The sequence below is a fragment of the Aulonocara stuartgranti genome (assembly GCF_965226115.1).
Source record: "Aulonocara stuartgranti genome assembly, chromosome: 7".
NCBI classification, from domain to species: domain Eukaryota; kingdom Metazoa; phylum Chordata; class Actinopteri; order Cichliformes; family Cichlidae; genus Aulonocara; species Aulonocara stuartgranti.
Window position 1 is genome coordinate 4350393 of NC_138945.1, and position 22887 is coordinate 4373279.

The 22887-nt window shown below is 41.5% G+C and overlaps 2 protein-coding genes across 3 annotated transcripts in view; both read left to right on the forward strand.

Annotated features, from left to right (window-relative positions):
- ldhd (lactate dehydrogenase D) overlaps positions 1–1627 on the forward strand; it is a 54507-nt gene extending 52880 nt beyond the window's left edge. For both annotated transcript variants that reach the window (XM_082541945.1, XM_082541946.1), the window contains one exon: positions 890–1627. In XM_082541945.1, coding sequence (XP_082398071.1) covers positions 890–1070 — 181 coding nt within the window. In that variant the 3' untranslated portion in view covers positions 1071–1627. The remainder of the gene's footprint in view (positions 1–889) is intronic.
- A 3989-nt stretch (positions 1628–5616) lies between these two features.
- znrf1 (zinc and ring finger 1) overlaps positions 5617–22887 on the forward strand; it is a 62995-nt gene continuing 45724 nt past the window's right edge. The window contains exon 1 of the mRNA XM_082541973.1: positions 5617–6853. Coding sequence (XP_082398099.1) covers positions 6460–6853 — 394 coding nt within the window. The 5' untranslated portion in view covers positions 5617–6459. The remainder of the gene's footprint in view (positions 6854–22887) is intronic.

Here is a 22887-nt window from a genome sequence, read left to right on the forward strand (position 1 = left end):
TAATGTTTTATTTATACTTCCTTCAGATCCCATCAAGCAGACACACATTGTTACTGAATACCAGCTGTTCTTACTAACAGTAATCTCCTTTTTTTTTAAGTCTTATTGGTTGAGCTATGCCTCATGTACCTGTCAGGCAGCCTGGCCTCACTGCTCCATTTTAGCAACTTTCCTTGTTATTACCTTCATTGTCAGTCTCTCTTCAACACGTTTCTCTTCACCCTAATCCTCCCCACACTCGCCGTAATCCTCCTTACTCTGCTTGCTTATCTTCAAACAAATTCCTCCCCGTTGGAATCGCGCTCTCGCCCATCTCTCTCGGTTAATATTGATTCCAGAGGGCCAAACGTTTAAGTCTTGGGACTTGCAAAGACTTGTGGGCTGTCTTTCTATAGATGGAGGGGTTTAGCTATGTACCAATACAATCTTCTCAAAATCTGTTTTCAAAGACTTTAAACACCACCAGCTATGCCAGGGTCAGGCTCAGACCACAGAGGGTAATGGCATAGAGGATTAGATGGAAGAAAGCCACAGCTCACCTGAATTAGACCTGAGCGAAGGCAGCGGAGACTCCAATGCACAAAACAACTCTAACTCCCGTCCTTCTCCTTTTAAGCCATCTTTCTTCTGATTGGCTGCCCCTTTTCCAACAGCAGGTGGGTGGGGCTTCTGTGCTGTGGACCATGAATTGGCCATATTAAAAATATACACTCTGTATTGCGTCATATAGAGCCAAGAAAACACAGCCTGAAGCCTGAGCTTCTGGCTCACAGCGATTACTTTCGTATGAATGTTTGTGGATAGAAAGTGAAACATTTTGAAACATTTGTAAAGGTTTCAGAAAACTTTCAAACTTTTTGCTCCTAAAAAATGTATTTGCTTCTTGCAGGCGAGCCTTGGCCATGGATGGTACGTGTACAGGGGAGCATGGAGTGGGTTTAGGAAAAAGGGCGCTGCTGTGCGAGGAGATGGGGCCTGTGGGCATCCAGGTCATGCAGAGTCTCAAGGACGCCCTCGACCCAAACAACCTGATGAATCCTGGGAAAATCCTGCAGCGAGAAGAGCCATGAGCAGCGTGTCCATCTGAGTGAAGTTTGTGGACGCACCTCTGTTAAAGGAGCACAAGCAAACATATGAAATCATTGAAGCAGTGATTTGCAAATTCAGTTAAATCAAGAAAGCTATACGTGTTTTGTGGGATTTCTCACGAATGTTCCTACATGCACCAGAAAACCTGACTCTTGGAAAATGATGAGTGTTAATAGAATCCTTTTTGCTAACTCCAAATTTGAGTTTTTAAGGAAGACCTGGTCTGTTGTTGCAGACCAGCATTATGTAAAGATTATCTTCCACAGATCCTTTCTTTTTGTGTCATTAAAATTAATGTCTAATATGTGGAATCACTCCAAGTGCTGTTCAACCTGTTTATTGCCTGCTGAATACATTTCATTGAAAGTAGACACTACAGTTTATTATGCTTTTGCTTTTGTAAACACTTTACCTAACTGCAGATGAGCATTTTGACACAGGACTCCATTATTCTATTGATTTGCATAGCTGTTTAAAGAGTATCTAGAATTCAGCGACTATATGTTGTATACTTTAAATAAATCACAGTATGCAATGGTTTCAGTGAAATCCTTGACCATGATGACCTACATAAAGAAACTGAAAGTTTTTGTTAATTCACAGAATGTAATGTAGGATGAATGTCCATGGGTGAGGTCTGCATCAGCAGGAAAAGCTGAAAAACCTGTTAAGATATATTTAAAAGTCCAAAATCTTTGCCCTCTTTCACATTTTTCAAAGCTATACAGTGGGACAGATCCATCTTTGACGACCTGATTCTAGGCCCCAGGCCTTATCTTTGACCTCCCTGATATAGGTTGTCAGGAGGTCATTAATGACAAAAGTACAGTAACTTCTAATAATTTGGAGCGCTGCATTTGAGCGCTACAAAGTTGGCTATTGTTAAGAAGCTACATAAAAGTGAGAAAAGCAAACATGTTAGCTTTTCAGCATGTTAAATTCATTTCACTGTCCGCTAACCGGAATGGAGGCAGCTTTCAAGGAAGCGAGCAAACTTCAAGTAATTTAAGTTGCCATCATTTGGATTCACTGCGTTTTATGTCACAAACCATTAAACAAGAAAATTATCAGAGCCAAATGAACCTTCAGGCGTCTTTGTACCTGGATTTCTTCCTTCTGTCTGTGATGAAGCAACGCTCTACACCACCACACGGTGTCAGTGGTGCATCCTTGAGAGACAAACCTGCAGCGTGTCAGCCAGAAGATCAAAATATAATGCTCATTTCTGCCTCGGCAGCTTTGTAACTATCGTTTTCCCAGCTTGCAGCCACTAACTGAACATTAAGAAAGACGTGAAGAGCACTAACACACTCGCACAGCCACTGAGCTACAATCAAATCTCCTTTTAAATAAAAACACTGCGTGACTTTGTTATAGCTCACTCTGAGTTCTGTTTATTTTATTCTTATTGATTTGCATAGCTGTTTAAGCAGTCTACAGTTCAGTGACTATTTCCTGCAGCCTTTCTAATAAGTCATATTTGTTTTCCGTGAAATCCTTGACGATGGTTCAGGAGGCCTTTAAAAAAGATGCATTGAAACTTATAATTAATAACAACCACAAAATGATCACAAAGAGACCATGCATTCATTTAAAAAGACAAAAGAAGAAAATAAATAAGTGCAATATACATTCTAAAGTTATATTTCATGTGGGTTTGAAAAAAATCCACACATGCAAAAGAAAAACGCTATTTTCTCCCCATTTTACCTGAAAAAAATATACAAATATAGCAGAAATGGGCTGGTAATCCAGTTTTCACCACCTCTGTTAAGTGGCCTTTTATGACTAAACTAACTAATGATGATATGTTGAGAATGTTATTAAGGGTGTTAATGAATCCTTTACTTCATTAGGGTATTTTTGGTAATCCACTCATTGAGAGTTAATGTTTAGTTATACTTTAATAAACAGATTTTTGACTCAGATTCTTCACAGCTGCGGACCAAACATGACAAATTTGTTAACATTAAATAAAGTTAGAAGTCACGTTTCCTTTATAAATGTATTAAATGTATATGGGCAACTTGTTAAAAGGTGGCACTAAAATTTTCTTGGTTATGGATTCGCTGGAACTATTAAAAAGAAAACTGGCTGAGAACCTGCTTACACTGTGTTTTTGTGAGCTTGATTTTTTTTATTATACTGGTGCAGTGTGTGTGTGTGTGTGTGTGTGTGTGTGTGTGTGTGTGTGTGTGAGAGAGAGAGAGAGAGAGAGAGAGAGAGAGAGAGCATGAGAAGCAAGGGAAGCATTTTAGTTTTACTAACACGTTGATTTCTTATCCTCTGTGTCAAAAAGCAGTTTTTCCTCTTCTAATTTTTCCTGTGTGGAGACTGTGTAGCAAACCTTGTTTCTTTTATTCATTTTACATTCTGTGTGTGAAGTTGTCTGTTATCAGTGTTACTAAGATCTCATGTTAAACCTCTACACCAGTGATTTCTACTCATTTTGGGCCTTTTATCCAGACCTGTCATATTAGTATAATCACCAACACACTGCTCATGTTTCAGTGTTTTATATTTATCTAACATGGCTCATTTTTTTGCTTTGTTATTATATACTTTACATTTACTTAACTGTTTTTACATTTTGAATGCTGTCATCATAACTGTTTTAAGCGTTCATCCATTACCTTTATGAGCATTAATACTGAAAATCAAAACTACAAGTGAATTAAATATTTCATGTCTAACTGACTAATTGAATCCATATTTGCTTATTTATTACTTCTTAGTACTGCATTAGAGCCTATCACAGCAGCTGTAATGGGATGAGACGTGGGGCTATTCTGAAATTAATAAAATAAATAAATAAAAATCTTTATTTTCTTTGGAAGAAAATAAATTTTACATTTATATTTATTATTTCTGTATGTTGCGGTTCCCATATTCCTTGAATTTGCAGGGTCTGGACAGCAGCCTTTGTAATCTTATAGAATATTCAGGTTTTTAATCTTCCTCTAAGATTTCTCAGTGTTTTATTATAAATGTATGACTTTAAGCCCTAAAAAACATTTTTCTCGAAATATTACCCCCAACTCCTTCTACCCAGTTTTTTTTAATTATTGTGAGTTCATGAGGAGCCCTCACAGTTTGTGTTGTACATGTACAATGACAATAAAGGGCTATTGTAGTCTATATTATTCCTTTATCTAGAATAGTCACAATATGTCATCATAACTTGGTGCCTTTAGATAATTATTTATTAATAGTAGCTAACCATGGAGCTGTACATTACCACTGTTTCTTTAACAATGTATTCATTAGCCTGATTTAATAATGTGGCCTGTATTTTGACCTTTGCCCCTCATTTCAGGGATTTTTTACTTTAAGCTGTATTTTTGTTTTTATCCCTTATTCCACTATTTTGCAGCAGTGCTTTAAATCAGCTGGAGCTGATTGTGTGTGTCTGGCTTTGTGTGTGTTTACATGCCTGTGGAGCAGAGAGGGATCCATTTATAGGCTTGCTGTCATTATAGCGGGATAGATTAACACCTACTGTACTGTAAGTACTCAACAATAGTTTACCTTATTGGGTAGTAAACCCAAGAAGGCTGCACGAGTCTGACTTTGTTTTACTGTGGAAGAACAAAGAGCCAAGGAGAATATAACCAGCCTAATTACACACACAGACACACACATGCAGGATTAAACGGAGCAGGCCTAATCCCAAACCAAACATGGTCACCAGTGATCCCAATAACTTAGCATACAGGATGGTGGCAAAATCTGTGAATAGCCTGGTAATGACATCAGTCTGCAGGACTAAAGACTTAAGGCCTGACCTTGTGGGGCAGCAGCAGAGGAGCATCGACGATGCAGAAGAAAAGGGGTTAATTAATGTTTTAATTAAGAATTTAATCTGAGGGGATTCACCAACCATTCAGATATATTCCCAGAATGTTTTAATCCAGACTCTTTAAGACCTATGACTGTTTATATACAGTGCTTTCCTCCTCAGTGCATCATTGTAAACCATAGTTTTATAATGGTGAACACAAAAATATGATATACAGCTCTGGAGTTGTAAAAACAATAGAGTTCAAAGTTTTAACAAACAAGGACTCCCCTTCATAAACCTCAAAGTGGTTCGGTCCACATCCTGCTGCATCTTTTACCTTGCAAAGGTGAACTGAAAGGATGTCAGTGGAATTAAACATATTAATGCTGCTGTACGGACTTTATTCTGGAGGTCAGCCCACCATGAAAATCATCAGAACTTAAAGACTTGACTGGATTTTCAAATCATTTTCAGACTGTTTCGTGACATTTTTTAATTTCTCATATAGATAGTTATTCCTCAATTCGTCCAAAATCCAGCACGATACCACGATAACCATAAAGTGACTGTCTGATAATGTAGAAACTTCATAGCTAGAGCCGATATATCTGTGACAGGACAGATACTGGACGATAACTAACGAGCGATCAGAGCAGTTTAAAATTATTCTGTCTTTGTGTATTTTTATGTCAGTTCTTTTGTTTCCTTTGTTTGTTTGCTTTTTCTTTCGGCTACCTGGTGCGTTCCCCCTCCACCGCCGTCACACCTGTCCTGTCCTAAAATGCCCCATAATCCAACATGTGAAAAAAAAGAAAGAAAAACAGGCCAATCCCATGTCGGGGAATTAGAAACGGCGTGCATCTGTCTCCCATACTGTCTGTATTTATGATCCGAGCCTGCGCACTAAGCGCGTCCATTGTCTGGCCAGCAGCAGCAGCAGCGGCTGAGGCGGAGCGGAGAGGAGCGGAGCGCCGATCTGAGCGCAGGGGAGCGGCTTCACTGTGACCCCGATCTCCGGGGGGTGGGAAAAAAAGCGAGCCCACCAGACCGGACGGACGACGTCATTTATTTGTGTGTGTGCGCGCGTGTGTGTCAGAGACAGACCGTCGTTTTGCTGGCGGTCAGACAGACAGCAACAGTTGTCACGATGTCTGAGATCAGATGAGGGCAGAGCAGCGGAGGGAACACTGCGGCGCTGCTGTGATCCGGGCCGGCCGCCTGCGATGAGACAGCCGCGTTAACCAGCCGGGACAGCAGGGCAGCAGCGCAGCGCGCGCATCTGTTCGCGGAGCGCGGATTTCGGCGTCAGTCAAACGCTCTCCGCTCGTTCCTCCCGGTGGTGTGTGCGGGTGAGGTGAATCCAGACGTCAGGGCTGGCTCATGTTCCGCTCAGCAGGGAAACGGGCTGTTGCGTCTGCGGAGAGTCAGAGCTGACGAGCCTGCCGACACACACGGACGGATAGGCAGGCAGGCAGGCCGACAGACAGACAGGAGCGAGGGGAGGGGGGCACAGCCTGCCCTCTGCGGATCGAGCCGAGCCCCCTCCTGTACCCACCCAGAACCCCCACCCACTCCTCTCCCCGCTTTGGATGGGGGGAAAGCAGAGCACGGCGGGGCGGCCCCGGGGTGCTTTTCCCGGTGTCTCTACGGATGACAGCGCGGTGCCACCCTCGGCCCACTTTGGTCACTACCGGCCGAGCGGCACCATGGGCCTGCGGAGCCGCTCGGTGAGCTCCGTGGCTGGGATGGGCATCGAACACAGTCCCGCCGTGCCCTTCGGCTTCTACACCCCAAGAGGAACGGACTCGGATCGAGCCGGAGGGGGGTCAGGGGGCACTACCGCGGCCCCTCACGGGACCGGCTACCAGGACACTGGGGGCGGAGGGCACCACACGGACGGGGTGCTGTATCTGGGGTCCCGGGGGTCGCTGGCTGACACCTTGCCCCTGCACATCGCACCCCGCTGGTTCAGCGCGCACAGCGGTAAGGTCTGCAGGCTACACACACACACACACACACACACACACACACACACACACACACACACACACACACACACACTGTTAACCAGCAGATATTCGGGGGACGGCTGACGGATTAATCATCACACAAAAAAGCACGAACACATTCCCACGGACACCTGCTCCTACTGCCAGACACCTACCTTGTTTACCTGCAGGTAGGCTGCTGAACGACACCAATGCGGTGCCCATAAATTTCACCGCAATCACGGGGAAGTTAAGCCCGAGGACGCACTCAGAAACAAGCAGAAAGGAGGCTTTTGTCTGAGAAAAATAAGACTGCCCTGTATGGAAAACATGTTGTGCTTCACGTTCTCTCCGCTGGCTGTAGGGAAAAAAAATCTGGGGCACTGGGATGAATTTTTTCAGCAAGAAACTGGAGATGTCGATGTTTCATCATTGGTGATGAAATGTGTTTAAAGCTCATTTCTGTGTGCGGATGTTTTGGGGAGAACATAGTCACCGCTGCGCCGTCTGCGTAGGTCATTGCTTGTTGTGTGAAATGACTCTAATAAGCCTGTTGCCAAATCTGGCTGGGTGAATTAGCCCAGCGATTATAGGGGAGAGAGGGAGGGAGGATGGATGGATGGGGGGGAGGAAGGGCTGAGAGGGCTGTTCATGCTCATCATCGGCTTACCACCCTGCACAATATGTCTGTGTGCGCCTGAACACAGCTGCACACTCACAGGTATAGGTCTGATGTCGGGCGCCTCCTCACACTCACAGTGAATATCAGTTTGGCTGTTTCCTGTGGCGCTTAGAAGGAACAGCAGCACTTCAGAGACGAAAAGAGAATCAGCTGGCACATAAATCTGATCCTTCTGAAATCTTAGAGGGTCATTTGCACTTAGAAATGCCAATCTCACCGCTTTCAGTGGTGTTAAAACACAATTTATTGTTATCATCATTATTATTTTACAGCTGGTCATGTAACATTATAAGCTGTGTAGACCTGCCATGTCAAACTCATTTGAGTTTATGACCAAATCACATTGGTTATACGTGATTTATGACCATACATAACAAATGTGATTTCAGTTGATTAGTAGTATGAACTGCACAAACTGAGTCATCTTTTTTAAATACAAGTGCAAACGTCTGGGGGTTTAGGGAGCCAACCTTACCCACCAGAAACAACGCTTAGCCACATATCCATCTTTGGATGTAGTATAACTTTGTGTATTCAAATATTTAATAAGTAATTGAGGAACCTTATAAACACTGTCTTCTCTCCATTACACAAAGCAGCCTCAGCCTGGTCCCCAGGCTCTCATTATCAGCGCTCTGACCGGCTCATGGAAAGAGAATAACAAGTTGGATGTCAGTATACATGTTGTTTGCACCTGGCCTACATTGTCCGGTGACTCCAATGTGCTCTCATAACCAGGTTGGAGGATCGGAGTGTAAAACTGGAGAAATGAGCAAAAATATGTAAATATTAAACAGACAGGAAGCAGAAGCATGATCACGGCTGAACAACCTTTGATTTTCAGCAGATCTATTGGGTTTCTGTAGAGTTCACCAAGTTAAGCTTATGACTCACACCAGTACATTCACCATTACAATAAAGAATGGAAGGATTACTGAAGGGCCTGCTGTGCACAAGGCTAAGGGGAACATAGGTCCATTAGTCCACCACAAAAAACCACAAAGAGGTCCAAAGTGTCCATAAAGAGATGCAAAATCACTGGAGAAAGGAGAAACAAAACAACCATAAACATAAAGTTATGCAAAAATACAAAACGTCAATAAAGAGACTGTGCATAATAGCTACAGAGAGAAATAAGATGTCCATAATGAGATGCAAAATAACCATAAAGATATGCAAAGAGACACAAAACGAATGCACAGAAAAATAAAACGCCCACAGCTACAAATAAGCTCAAAATAGAGATGCAAAGCATCAATACAGAAAGTAGAAACAGTTACAAAGATATGGACAATAAATATAAAGAGATGCAAAAATGCCATAAAGAGATGTAAAAAAAGCCTCGAACATACAAAATGCTCATAGAGAAGGCAGAAATCATGATAGAGAGATGGAGAGTATTTAAAAAGAGATGCATGACAGCTACAGACAGATCCCAAACTTCCATAACACAATGTAACGTGACTCTGAAGAGATGCAGGGTAGATGCAAAGAGCTGCAGAAACATGCAAAATTATCCGAGTCAGAAAACAGCTCCAACTACAAAACGGCAGAAAAAGTGACACGAAGGTTGCAAACTAGCATGTGAGGAAGGCAGCTCTGACCAAAATGTCACCGTTTTAATGCTGTAATAAAAAAACTGGTTGCTTTTGTTGCAAGTTTTGCCATTTTTCATCTGTCTACGCTTTAGCACGGCTTTTGGTTTATAACTTTTCTCGGCTGGGTTTTATTCTGGGTGTTTTTCTTGGCTGCATTTAGAACCACAATAGAGCTGTGTCAGAAAATCCAGGACCCTCATTTATTTCCACTGCGAGCGCACAGTGGGGTGCCACCGCAAAGGGCCCCGGCAAGAAAACGCCCATCCCGGTTCAAAATGATCAGCGTCACTGAGCTTTTCACCGTCAGCCAAAACCATGCGTGAAACTGTCTGTATTTAATAGACAAGATCAAAAGATCACTGTCGCCTGCTTTTTTAGCTTTTATTCTCATTTATTCATTGACCTGAAAATCTTTGGTCACAACTTGTTTTCAAAGGTTAGCAGGAACTTTTTTGTCAGGTGGGAATTTGTGTTTATTCCCGTCGTGCACAGATGCTTTATGTAATCACGCAGCTCGGAAACCGTTACACTGTCGTTCTGATCAGGACTCTCATCAGACCACATCCTAAAGTTCAATTAAGCTGTTAGCACGTAGCATCATGCTACATAATACTATAGTCCTAGTAGTGTAACTACATAACATTATTTTGCACAGTATGATTTGTTTTCTTCCTTTCTCTGCACATTTATTACCAAAAGCCTTGAACCATTCCAGCAATCAAAAGAACTGCCCTTGAAATCAGACAGCATAAAGGATTTATTACTCTAATTACCTGAGGTCGACCCCATCTAGCAGATTCTCTTTCTTTGAAAACAGCAGGGTGACAAAAACATCACAATTAAATCTTAATGTTCAAAGCAGTGCGTCTCACCTTGCTGTCTGTAATCAAAGGCCTCACACGCAGCCGCTGGTCTGTAGGGAAAAATGGCTGTGACTGGTTGGTGCGTGGCTGGAGGTTGCTGCCATTAATTTGGTACTAAAGAGGTGTACAAGGCTGCCTGCAGATTGCTGCAGTTGGCAGCAGTCAGTATGGAAAATGACAACATGTCAAGCAGGTTGAAATCTCTTAAAAGTGTGAAAGCAGAAACGGAGAAGTTTGCTTTTGAAAATAAAAGTTCCGCCTTTTCAAATGCATTGGTTGCAGCGGTGCAGCACGCTCTTTGCAGCAACCACTTGGCAACTGGTTGGGGAGTGGAATATGTGTTTTTTCTTAGTGGCCGGTGTTTGCTGTGTCTGTAGTCTTCATGTTTCTGCACCTTTGGGCTCATCTGCCTCCATCTCACCCAATCCTAACATCCTCTCTGTCACGATAAACGCTCTGCCCGTCCTTCTTCTGTTGTATTCTAGGCAAAAGACGGATGCAACTGAATTTTAACAAGCCTCTGTGTGTATTTAAAAACTGCTGTCAGGGAGGCGCAGTTACAACATAGTGATGGGAAAACATGTTTTATCAGCTCACCATATTGCTCATGTATCTGTATCTGTTTTACAGCTCAAATTTAGGAAGGAAAATATTTAAATATAAAGTTTATGGTATACACTATTTATTTATTGACATGACTGGGATGAATAAAGTATTCTGATTCTGATTCTGATTGCTGCTGGGAATGCTAATTTAAAGTGTTATCAGAACAAGTCTGCAGCTCCCCCAGGGGGCAGCTCCCAGCTGTGAGCGTGGTGTAGAACTTTGGGTTTTTCCTGCAGGCTGTCACTCTAAATGTTTAGAGCTGCTTCTACAGTATTACATACAGTCTGGGAAGCACATGGATCCAAGCTACGATTACCTCGCACTAGTTTTTATAAGTAAAAAGCTGCGCCCATCCCGTCCTTGTGTTTGGACACAGGTTTTTACTTATTTGTGGCGCTATCGCTAAATCGAGTTAGTCGTTATTAAAATGAACTAGTTGTGTCAATTTTCTCAAATTTCACGTCATTGTTAGCTTTGCTAAGTTTCCTCTCACACCGACATCAACCTCACAAACTCTGTTGTTGTGATTTTCTGCTATATAAATAAAGCTGAATTAAAAAAATTGTGATGCAGGTGAAAAGTAGCAGTTCTGACAGAACATGAGTTACTTTGTTTTGATTTCGTGGACAAATATGGACAAAAGAGTAATTTTTAAAGTAAAAATAACGCAGTGCAGGAGCAGCAGAAATATATATATAGTTTTCATGGTGTTCATGGTGTTAACAGGTTTGGGTTAAAGACAAAGAGCAGACTGTCGGCTGATCTCGTTAGACTGATTTGCTCCATTACAAAATCACCAAGTTATGTCGAACTCTGTGCAGCATCAGCTCATGTACATGTTCTTCTTCAAACACACTTTATGATCCTTCAGCGATGATTTAGAAAAAATTTTTTTTCCAAAAAAACAGGGAAACTCTTAAATACCAGAGCAGATAAAAATACTCACACTTCAAACGAATGCTCATTTGTGGCTTTTGTGGACCATGAAAATGCCACATTTCTTGGTAAAATGGATTACTTAAATTTTTTTATTATGAAGCTTAACTGTAGCATTACACAGATGCAATAATAAAATGGGCTTTGAAGGAATATCTTCTGCAAATCAGGTCTGTTTAGGCGTCTGAGACGAAAACATAAGAGCCACAGGTGCGACTTGGAAAAGCTCGATCGAGTTCGCCAGAACGGACTGACCATCTTTTTAAAACAGACAGTTTATGATTTGTTTGTTGCTCTCTATGAATCTGCTGTCAGATTTGCTGTATAGACGTTGCTGAAGTACAAGAGAACGTTTGAAGACACTACGGTGCCCCTGTGCCAGTGCAACAGGATTAATGGTTAATACAGATGTAAATATAAGAATCCTTCCATAGATTCCTTGAATCACTTGCCTCTTTTTATATGAGGGCTCTGCTTTACCACATTTGGAAGCTCATTTGAAGTTTGGGCTCCTTGTACAAATGTCCAGAGATGCAGATGTCATCATTATTTTACAAAATAGCCAACGACAGTGCTGGGATGTCCTTTCGGTCCTTTTAGCTACTTAGATAAGTCACCTTTTTTATTACAAGGACAAACATGTCTGTGCGCCACCTCTACTACCTTTGGTATCAACCTGGGACTGAAGTAGCAATCCTCACTTTGTCCCTCTAAGGATTGTATAGGAATTTCTTTTACTTATGTATTAATCACATTATTTTATTGTATGATGTCTTGGTGCCACTGGACTTTAACATGTCTCACACTCACACAGTAAGACAAATGGTGGGGGTCCAGTAAGGAAGTTGGGGGAAGCAGACAGCTCCACAGGTAGAGTCTTGTCTCTTCGAGGACTCTGGGAGGTAGCAAGGGAGTGTGAACCTTAAGGTGTGAAACAGCTGTGTACTGCCTTTTGTTCCTGAAGAAGGTATTTAACTGAGAGCCATGTTAGACTCAGGGAGACTCTGCTGATCGTCTGTCCCGCGGTCATGTAGGCTCTCCACAGGCTTGGTTGTCTGTTCTTTGTGTGTTTTGATTAAAGAATGTTAGCTATCGCTCACCGCACGTCTGCAGGCTTTATTTCATGGAAACCTTCCACAACAGGGTCCAACAGTATCTATACGTCTACATACACAAATCCTTGTTTTATCCTTCGATGAAAACACATCTGCTGTGGAAAATGTCTGTTAATCAGACAGGCCACACGTGCCTCCATCCCTTTGCCCTTGGGAGGTCGGTGTGTGTTTGTGAACACGGTAGAGAGCGAGCGCAGGGGGAGAGCAATGCCAGCCTCAAAATCATCATCACAAGGGAGAACAGATTGTGTCTTTGAAATTCAAGTAAAGGCCAGTGATAACGCAAAAGTGTGTGTGTGTGTGTGCGCTGAGCTATTCAGATGCTAAGAGATCCAGGCTAATGTTTATCATGACACAGTCCAGTACGAGCTTTGCAATTGCATTTTAATGTGACCTCGCCTCACGTCTTGCCTCAAGATCGCGTTAGGTTGCTTCATCCTCGCATCCATGTTCGGTCCCCAGCAGGTGGAGGTCAAAGAGGCCACACGCTGAGCCGCATCACGTGGCTTCTGCTTGAGTCTGGATTTGGGGATTTTTACAACGTTCATTCATGTTTTTGCAGCAGCTTCATCTCACTAGCCCTCTGCTGACAGAACACATGGCAACGGGCATCTGTGTGAGTCGGACCCCACAGCGAGGAACTGCTGTGTTGTGTCTGCAGCGGGTATTTGGATATTCAGTAACAAGCGGCGTGATGAAGTGTTTCATGTTTAAAGAAGAAGTGATCCTGCAAACTTCAAAGCAGATTTTGATAGCTGTTTAATGGCTTCATATATTTAAAAATAGCTCAAAAGTGCTTATAATATCAGCTTTTCTCAATCAATATTTGTGGGGTTGGATTTTAGGTCATTCAAACATGTCACAGATCACCTTTTTGATGTTTTATAGTCTGATTAAGGTTGGATTTCAGGAAGATGCTAAGCCATGTATGCATGTACAATACAGTTACAATAATTTAAAGTTCAACAATGGATAATAATTTGTTTTTTTTTCATGTGAAAAGTGCAAAGTGTTGCATAAGTTAGCACGGATACAATTTGAATATTAATATTTAAGTAAGTAAGTTGGGGAAAAATGCATTTTGTGTTCACTCCGACGTATCCAAGGCAGAAACGGTTTTTTATGGACATAAAAATGTGGCCTGCAAAAGTTAAGTAACAGAAACCAGTCTTGTTTCATAACACTTGTGTTTTTTTCTGCTTCGCTTTGGTCTTGTATGTAAAAGGCTGTCTTCAGTTCTTAATTGCTTTCATTACTTCCAACGTTCCACATCTGCTGCCAGTGAGAAGCATGAAAGGCCGAACAGTTTGAAAAGGGTTTGAACTTGGAGACCTTCCTTTAATGCTGGAGTGTCTGTAATTAATATGTCAAAAAAACAGACAGATGTGACAGAATGGCGAGGCCAGAAGAGAGGCACACCAGACTGAATGAATCATTAAAGGAAACGGACAGAAAAGAATAAATCTGTTCATTGTTGTGAGATGTCAGCGTGATGTAACTGAAGGACAGCAGAGAGAGAGCGCAGGAAATGTTGTGACGAATAAAGACAGTTTAACTATTCAGTCCCCATTTTTACACTCATGCTGCTCTCATCTGTGTACTATAGCGGTAGCACAACTAAAACCCAAGTTATGACATCCATAAACGCCGATATTGAATCTGAAATTGGTGGAGAATTTTGAACTTGAATTAGGTGTAGTGCAAAAAAGTTTAGAATGCAGTTAGAAAAATATAGCCTACTAATATTTAGCTAAGAGCACAAAAGGTAGGCTACTGATAAAAAGCTTCTGGTTGTTGTTCTTGTTGCTAGCAGGAAAAAGTAGAGTGCCCTCTGGTGGACAAGCCGTGCAATGTCAACACTCAGAGCACGGATGAAATCCTTACTTTTTAAATTAGAATTTGTCAGCTATTATAAATATTGATACTGATGGATGTTTGTGGAGGAGCGTGGGGATAGTTATAACATTTCTTAACATCTTTTAATAATAACAGTAATTAATTAGTCATACAATTAATTAACTAGACCCCCATCCCTGAACTGGATAAGCAGAAGAAAATGGATAATGAGGCTTTGGCTCAGTGGCCCTGTTAGGATGTTGGTGGTCTTTATCTACTCGACTGACATAGATAGGTTAGAACCGTCTCCACCTAAAGCAAATTCAAAGACTTTATGTGAAGTTTGGTGAGGCACAGGTGTACAAGAAAATTTGCAAATCTCTCAGTGAAGTAACACGTCTGACTTCACAGTACAGCCTAGCGCTTTGGCGAGCCTTTTATTACTGTATCCATCGGTCAGAGTCACAGTCATCCTTAGACCAACAGGCCTCCCCACTAACCTCCTGCCTCTTTATCGGCATAGCCTTTCAATACAGCATCAGTGCTTAATCAATACACCATTTGCACTTTTTTTCTGACCAGCAAGTTTAATCCCTGCCGGCTCTGACTGCGAATTCCCCAGCGGTAAATGGCAAGTGGAAAAGCATTTCTAAAGCTTGATTACATCGCCTGCTTGAACAGAACAGGGCAGAAAACAATGGAACAAACTCAGTACAATCAGAGGCCTTTGCAGATGCTTCACAAATGTCCCAAGACCACAGAGGGGCTCATTTGCCCATTTCTTACAGGGAAGAGCAGAAGTGATGAGCTGGCTGCTTATTTGAAGAATACTTTTAAGTGATTTGAATTACTGGAGTGCTGAGCTCAATAAGACTTTTATATCGGCATCCAAATTTTTTGGATGTAAATTTGTCGTGTAACATATAAGCAAACCAAATGGTTTGCTTTTTTGTAAAAAAAATGTGTCGTTTTAAAAAACATCCCAAAAAATTGAGTTAATGTGAAGCAATGATGAGCTGGTCCCGATTTTTCTACACAAGAAAAGAATGAAATGAAGATTCTGGGTTCATCCAATTCTCCAGAGAAGGCAGCAGCAGGGAGCATTTCTTACATATTTCAGGATGTCAGTGGGGCAGTTTGAGCTCGTGTTGACAGAGTTGGGACCACATCTGTGTGTCTGAAGTAGGACAGTGTTATTTTACTATTTCTATATCGTTTGAAAATTCACTACCAGTGTGTGTTTTGAGCTACTTCTGCCCTTGTTGCCAAATGGAGCGATCTGATTGGTCATATGGAGCTTGATCAAAAAAAAAAAAATCTGAAAATTTATCCTGTAAAATTATGTTTTTGGTTTTAACAGCTCCATTAAGAACAGGTGAGTAAAAAATATTTTTCACAAATTGTGTCTGGTGGTCTGCTGTGTAAAACCTTTACTAATATATTCATTGCCAGGGACGTCCCCATCTTTATATGGAACACATTCGATTATCTAATGCTAGCTAGCTAAGCAAATAACGTGAAAATGTAAAAGTAATTTTGATGATTTAAAATTAGATTTATTTGATGTATAGTAACAAGTGAAAGCTGCAGAGTTTGATCCTTAGAGGAGACACAAGTCAGTTTGAGGTTGCGTCAGGAAGAGCAGCCTGCGTAAAAATGGCAGGACAGAAGAATAAGACATTGCAATCATGTAGTTTATGCTAAAACGCACACCTGGAGCGTACAGGCCTCTTAGTAGCCCAACTTTAAAGAAATTCTACTCGCAAATCTCATACTGGGTTTAGTATCTAAACTGCTTCAGCCTGCATACAGTTTCTAGTGCCTCTGCTGCTTTGCAACCCACCTCCACCTCACCTCCTTTGTGCTAGTTAAGCTGTTTCGGATTCAACAGTTTGTTGTCACTGATGCCTGTTTTGTTCTCTGAGAGGGTCTTAGGCACCTCTTCTCTGATCTTTTAGCTCTTTGAACATGCGCCACACTTACAAACAGAACTTCAGTGATGTACATTCATACTATATTGGTCCTGACAGGATTATATTCCCTGTTATTGTTGACCATTAACAATAGATCTGTGCTGTTCACATGCAGAGTTATTAAGTATGAAATAAAGGTTTGTAAACTCGTACCCAAATCAGTGAGTGTAGAAATCCACGGGCAGAGGAAAACACAATTTCACACTTCCACAAGCACACATACTGCAAAAATGCTATTGCACTGTTATACACACTCATAATAGACACAAACACACAGGAAAACAAAGCTTTTCTCTCTCTCTCTCTCACACACACACACACACACACACACACACACACACACACACTCTCAATGTCTCTCTCAGCCCCATCATTTCCTCTGACCCCTCTGCCCAGCCCCCCTCCCTGCACTCATCTCATGAGTGGATGTCTGCGTGCTATTGTTCTTAGATTACAGGCACATAAGCGAAGCTGTTGCCTTCATGGAGAGGTGCTTTTTCATTTAAATGTGATAAGCAGAAACATGCACACAACCGTTCGTTCCAAGACCCGCTCTCAGCTTAGACTAATAGGAAGGGTATTGAAAAAATAGGCGTGGCAACAGCAGAGAAGCACCTCCTACAGTCCGATCTGCCAAATCTGATTTTGGCTGATTTGAGTTTTCACTCTAAGAAATACAAATGAGAGCAAACATGAGTTGTGTAGTTTTTCTTGAAGGGAATTTTTATTTCGTGCCTATAATAAAACACAGACTAAATGAGTATTTGTAAATAAAAACTGAATGACAGCATGACGCTCTTTATCTTACATGTTTCCCACCTCTGTGTGGGGGGGTGTTGGGGGTGGAGCTTCTTACAGACACGTGTCAGACACAGGTGGCTGTCTGCTTCATCCCTTCATCCTCCGTGAGTCACAAACTGCTTTGTTTGTACAGTTGGGCCCTTTTGGAGCATTTTAATGAAATGATCTGAAATATTCTGGTGTTGCTGTGTGGAACAGTACACACACGAGCGTCAGCTTTTGTGAGTGAAATTATGGTATTTCTTTAGTCTGTATGCAGCAGTAGATAACAGGTACATGCAGAACTGAGTGCTGAGTTTAAAGACCTCCAAACCTCCTCTGACAATAACATCAGCACATCGTTTTGATCTTGGAGCATCATGGGATGGATTTGCATGAACGAGGAGCTCCTGTAGGTGTAAAGTGTCGGTGCCCAAGCATTTTTTTCCACATAGTTTACTGAGTGGAACAATCCTGTTGCCGTGTGCGGTGCAGCAGTTACAGTTATGAAGGCGACAGCTCATGAACCACTCACAGTCAGTCAGCCAAAAACCAGCCGATTCTGTTCAGAGGCCACTCTGTCGGAGTAATAGTTAAGATTAATATCCAGGTACGTAACATGCAGCAAGTCTTATTTCTCCCCTTACAACTGTGGCAAAGTTAACTTATTGTTGTTTTTCTTACATAAGAGAAAGAAATTCAGTTTCTCTGACTAAACTCATATATTAAAGAACACAAATGGTTATGTAATAACTCCTATATTGTTTTAAAATGAGCTGAAAAAACAATGAAACGAGGAAGCAAGGAAACAGAAGTATGATGAAACAGATTTACAAGGATACAGACAACAGTTTGAGGGCTTTGTGTTTTTATTTTTACTAAATTTACAAAGAAGTGCGGTTTGGGTTAAATGGTTCTTTAACATAAGATGCGAGAAATGCCCAAGAAAAGACAAAATAATCACACATGTACTGGTAACGACAACAGAGAGTCCCAAAATGACCACAAAGAGACAAAAAGCAACCATAAAGAGACACACAAAGACACCCTGGATGGTGAAAGTGGCACAAAAGCACACATAGACACAACATAAATGAATAAGAAAGAAAAAATAAAGAAACAAAAGCAAACTGAAAAAGTTGGAAATATGATTTTCTGTAATGGGTTTAGATTCTACGAGGCAAAAGGGAGTATTTCTATAATAACACAAAATACATAAAAATATGCAATAACACAAAAAAGGAGAGTGCAGGTTGAGTCTGGTAGACAGTGAGATTAGACGCTGCTGCTCGGGCCGGTGCTTGCATCATCATGTTCAGGATTTGGAGGGATGAAAAGATGCAGATTATTGACAAGTGTATAACGGCGTCCATACTCTGACACATGGATATGAAAATCTGTGAAGTGCTCCTTTGAACACTAAAATAAATCAGCACAGATCCTCCCACACATGCTTGCAGCAGCGCACACAAACAAATAAAAACACCACCCGCTGATGCACGGCGTACGTGGGACTCAATCAGAGCTGCTGCCGTCCATGCGATCGGTGAGTTGTGGCTGGATTTCACAGCAGAGGGTTTCAGAAACACGGGGATGGGGGGAACATCTGTGCCGCTGAACCGTCTGGTTGCGGGATTCGAGAATATAGGTCAGCACTGCAATTTATTTCTGTTTCCTCTGCCGCGCTCTCGCACACACTTCCCATCTTTCCTTGTCTCTTTCCTCTCTGTTAACTCAGCACACTGAATTCTCAGAGGAGGTTTGTAAGAACACACACAGACACACACAAATGCACACACACACACACCTACACACACAAACACACACAGACACTCTGAATACATGCAAGGACAGAATGAGATGACGGGGAATGAAGGAGAGTCTGCGAGGTTGGGAGATGGGATTTTTGTTGCTGTGACAACTACAATGCTGCCTATCGCTGTTGGCTGAATAAGCTCACTATGCACATGCACACACGCACACGTGTGCATGTACACACACATGCATGTACACACACATGCATGTGCAGACAGACACGTGCACACATACAGCGTCACCTTTAGGAAAAGTTATCTCAATCCGACTATTCCTGAATTACTTTTGAAACAACCACAGTCACACACACACACACACACACACACACACACACACACACACACACACACACACACACACACACACACACACACACACACACAAACAGAATGCTACTTATCATGGCAGAATTACCCAAAGGGTCTAATGGGCAGAGGCCCGTTAGACACGTATAAAGGAACTAATAATATTCTTTTGTTGACCATAAAATAATCACAGTGAATGAAAAAAAAAGACCACAAAAGGACTTAAAATGGTTACAAACAGACAAGATGACTACAGTTAGACCACAATCAACCTTTGTTGTTACAGCACTTTGTGCACAACACAGCCATAAAAACAGAGAAAGAATCAGATATACAACTGTAGCACAAAACAAAAACTGCACCATTATTTAGCTTATTGTTCCTGACTAACACAGCCATCTTGTAACCTGACTCGGCTGCGATAGCTGGCACTGGGAGTGTGTAATTATGTAGAATGACAGCAAAAGGTGCTGTCAACACGTACAGTGCCAAAGCTTCGGGTCCATCCTCTAGTTTGTAGCTGAGTCCTGACTCTGAATGTTTAGAAGCATACCGGGCTTCATTCCTCCATGCACTCTGCATGGACATCTTTACTTTTCTGTACTGAATTCTTGGCCGAAGAATTATAAAATACTAATACTTGCATAACTAAATAAAAATTTGGTACATTACCAAAAAATAATTTACTGTTAGGTGAGATGAAGTGGTGGAGAAAGGTTTTTAGAACTATTACTTTAGCAATAAAACGGGATGAAAACACCTTACTACACATAAAGCTGTTGTGTTGGCAAGTTCTAGATAATGTATAAAAAATTAAAGTATTTATTCTGGAGAAAAATGTTCCCCAGCAGTGGTAAATGAGCTTGAGCTCATTTTAAACACGTCATACTCTATTTAATCTACAGCAATTCATCTTATTCTATAAAGGATATAAAAAGAAGCTGCTAATGAGCTCAGAAACAAATGCCGAGGTCTTGATTTTTGAAAAATTATTTTAAAATATTTTAATAAAAAAAGAAAATCACTGCTTGTTAACTGTCAGATAAAAGCATTAATGAAAAATGAAGATGTGTTGGGAAAACTGCTTGTTAAACTTAGATTTATCCTATATGCTAATCTGACAGTGATGACTAAGGCTGCACATGTTCCACTGCCTGTTTTATTAGACTGGATTTGACCTCTTCTCTCCATCATCAAGGCTAAAATACAGAAGACATCCAATTGCTAATGCTAGCTCTGCTGGGACATGAAGCAGAAAGCAGAGCTGGTGACAGCTCGGTCCCCTGTCAGTCACTCATCAAAGATTGGAGGTTTATCCAGAATGCACATGTGACCTCTCAGCTCCATGAAATGGAGACGCGCTACAGTTGCCAACAGGATCCACGGCAAGCGGAGCTTCCAGCGACAATAGCCAATTACAGCCACAAGATGGGAGTAATGTAATCGATGCAAACAGAAGCTTTATGACAGGACGCTATGCGAGATTAAAGGACTAGAGAAGTTGGTGTATTTTAATTGATGTCTATTTTTTGATTTCGCTGGTCAAGCACTGCTTGCCTTGCTTTCCCTGACAGAATGCCACTGACTGAATGTAATTCAGATTTTGCAGAAAAAAAGTTTGTTGCCTACAGAGTGTCATGTGTGCATTTGTTGTTTGTCATGATAATAATGATCACGTCAGCTGTCAGACACAACTTATTTGCAACAAAGCAGCTCGTTTCCAGCTCAGTTCTGCTCACTTTCTGACGCTCCTGTATCAATAAATATCGACTCTCTGTCCTCTATATGCTCTTCTGGAGAGAAGCACACGCTGGAAATCTGTGCTGACTCTGTCCCATGTTTGTCACATTACAATTACACAAGCAGCACCTGTCTTGTTAGTAGATTATGTGCTCCCTTAATCAGTCTGCCTGTTTGCAACCTGCTAATTTGCGCTGCTCTTGGTACATTGTGATGGTCATTACTGAAACAAACTGCCTGCCTCTGTGTTCACAAAGTGGCGCTTTGTTAGTGGATCACATGCAAATATTCCACTATCATTGCTACAGTTTTTGATTGCAGCATCCTTTTAATTTGCTCGCTTAGTCATTCTCACACTGAGTAACCACAAAAAGAGAGACAAAACAAAGCTGCTGCTTTCACTGTGTTTGTTGCCCCTATAGAGGAAGAAGTACAAGGCCTGTAACGTGTCTGCGCACGGGCTTGGTGTTCCTATTATACATGCATTTGTTTTAAAAAAACAAAACAAATGAGCATAATGTAAGAAAAAGAGACAGAGCTAGAAAATAAGTGAGGAAGACACTCTGTTCTGTCCGCAAGCATTCATAACACCGTTTAAAAAGGTCATCAAAGGTTGGATCAGCCGTGCGGCTGCATGTCAACACCTTATGCACTGTAATTGCAAAGGCCTGGGCAATTATGAGCAGCGAGGGTTCAGCAGTCACCGTGGCAGTCAGTGGGCACGGCGACCGTTGCTATGGACAGCGCCTTAATGTCATCACAGCAGAGCAAAGAGACTTTCTAAATATAAATCTGTGACTTGGGCAGCGAGTGGAGCAAGGAAAGGCAACTGCTTACAGGCAACGAGAGCGAGATATGAACACTTAACTCAGTCATATAAAGGCACGCTTGGATGTAGTGGCTTGCTTCTGTTATGTTTTTCACAACAACCTTGCTGCAGCGATCGTACTTCTATCCTTTTCATACATTCATCAATAGAAATCTTACAGAACATGAATATCTTTAAATGGATATTAGTTGGTATGTGCAAACATTTTCCTGTTGTGATAAATCACAGTGTGCTTCAGAACGGGCTTGCTTTCTCACGTATAAATCACTCCCCTATTAGCATCAAGTGTCTCTTGAGTCAGAGCCGCCTTCTGCCCCCATAAATGGGGACAACGCAAATCCTCAGTTTGAGGCTTCGTCCTCTATCTTTTATGTACAGTCTCTGGCCTAGTGTTTGTCAAACATGCAAAATATTTTCTGGTTCTAGCTTTTCAAAATGCAAATGATCAAAGTTGCTGATTTACTGATTAGTTGAGTGACAGAAAATGAACAACTGTTGTGTAACTGAAGATCTTTGAGTTTCAAACTGCAATCAGATAAGAAAACGTTAAAACAGAAGGACATTGAGGTCGTCGTTTTCACTGGAATCTGACATTTTATAGACTGAACATTTGTCTAGCTCACAGTTTAATCAATAAATTATGATAGACAAAATCATGGTTCACTTTAAACTGCACTGACGAAACAAACAAACGTGTCGTTTGCTGTGTGACATCGTTTTCATGTCAGCAGAGAGGCTTTTTGATGTTTCAACATTATTGCGATGTTACATGTTGTGTTAGTAAGTTTCAACTGTACTCTGAGACCTTAAACTTGTTGCTGTACTACTTTCACAACCGACAGATATTATCAGTGTTTTCTTTCTCTGGTTGCTGTGTATGAAATGGGTTATTATTACAAGAATTTGGTACAAATTCAAGTTAATGCATCCAATGGATTGCAATGGAAAACC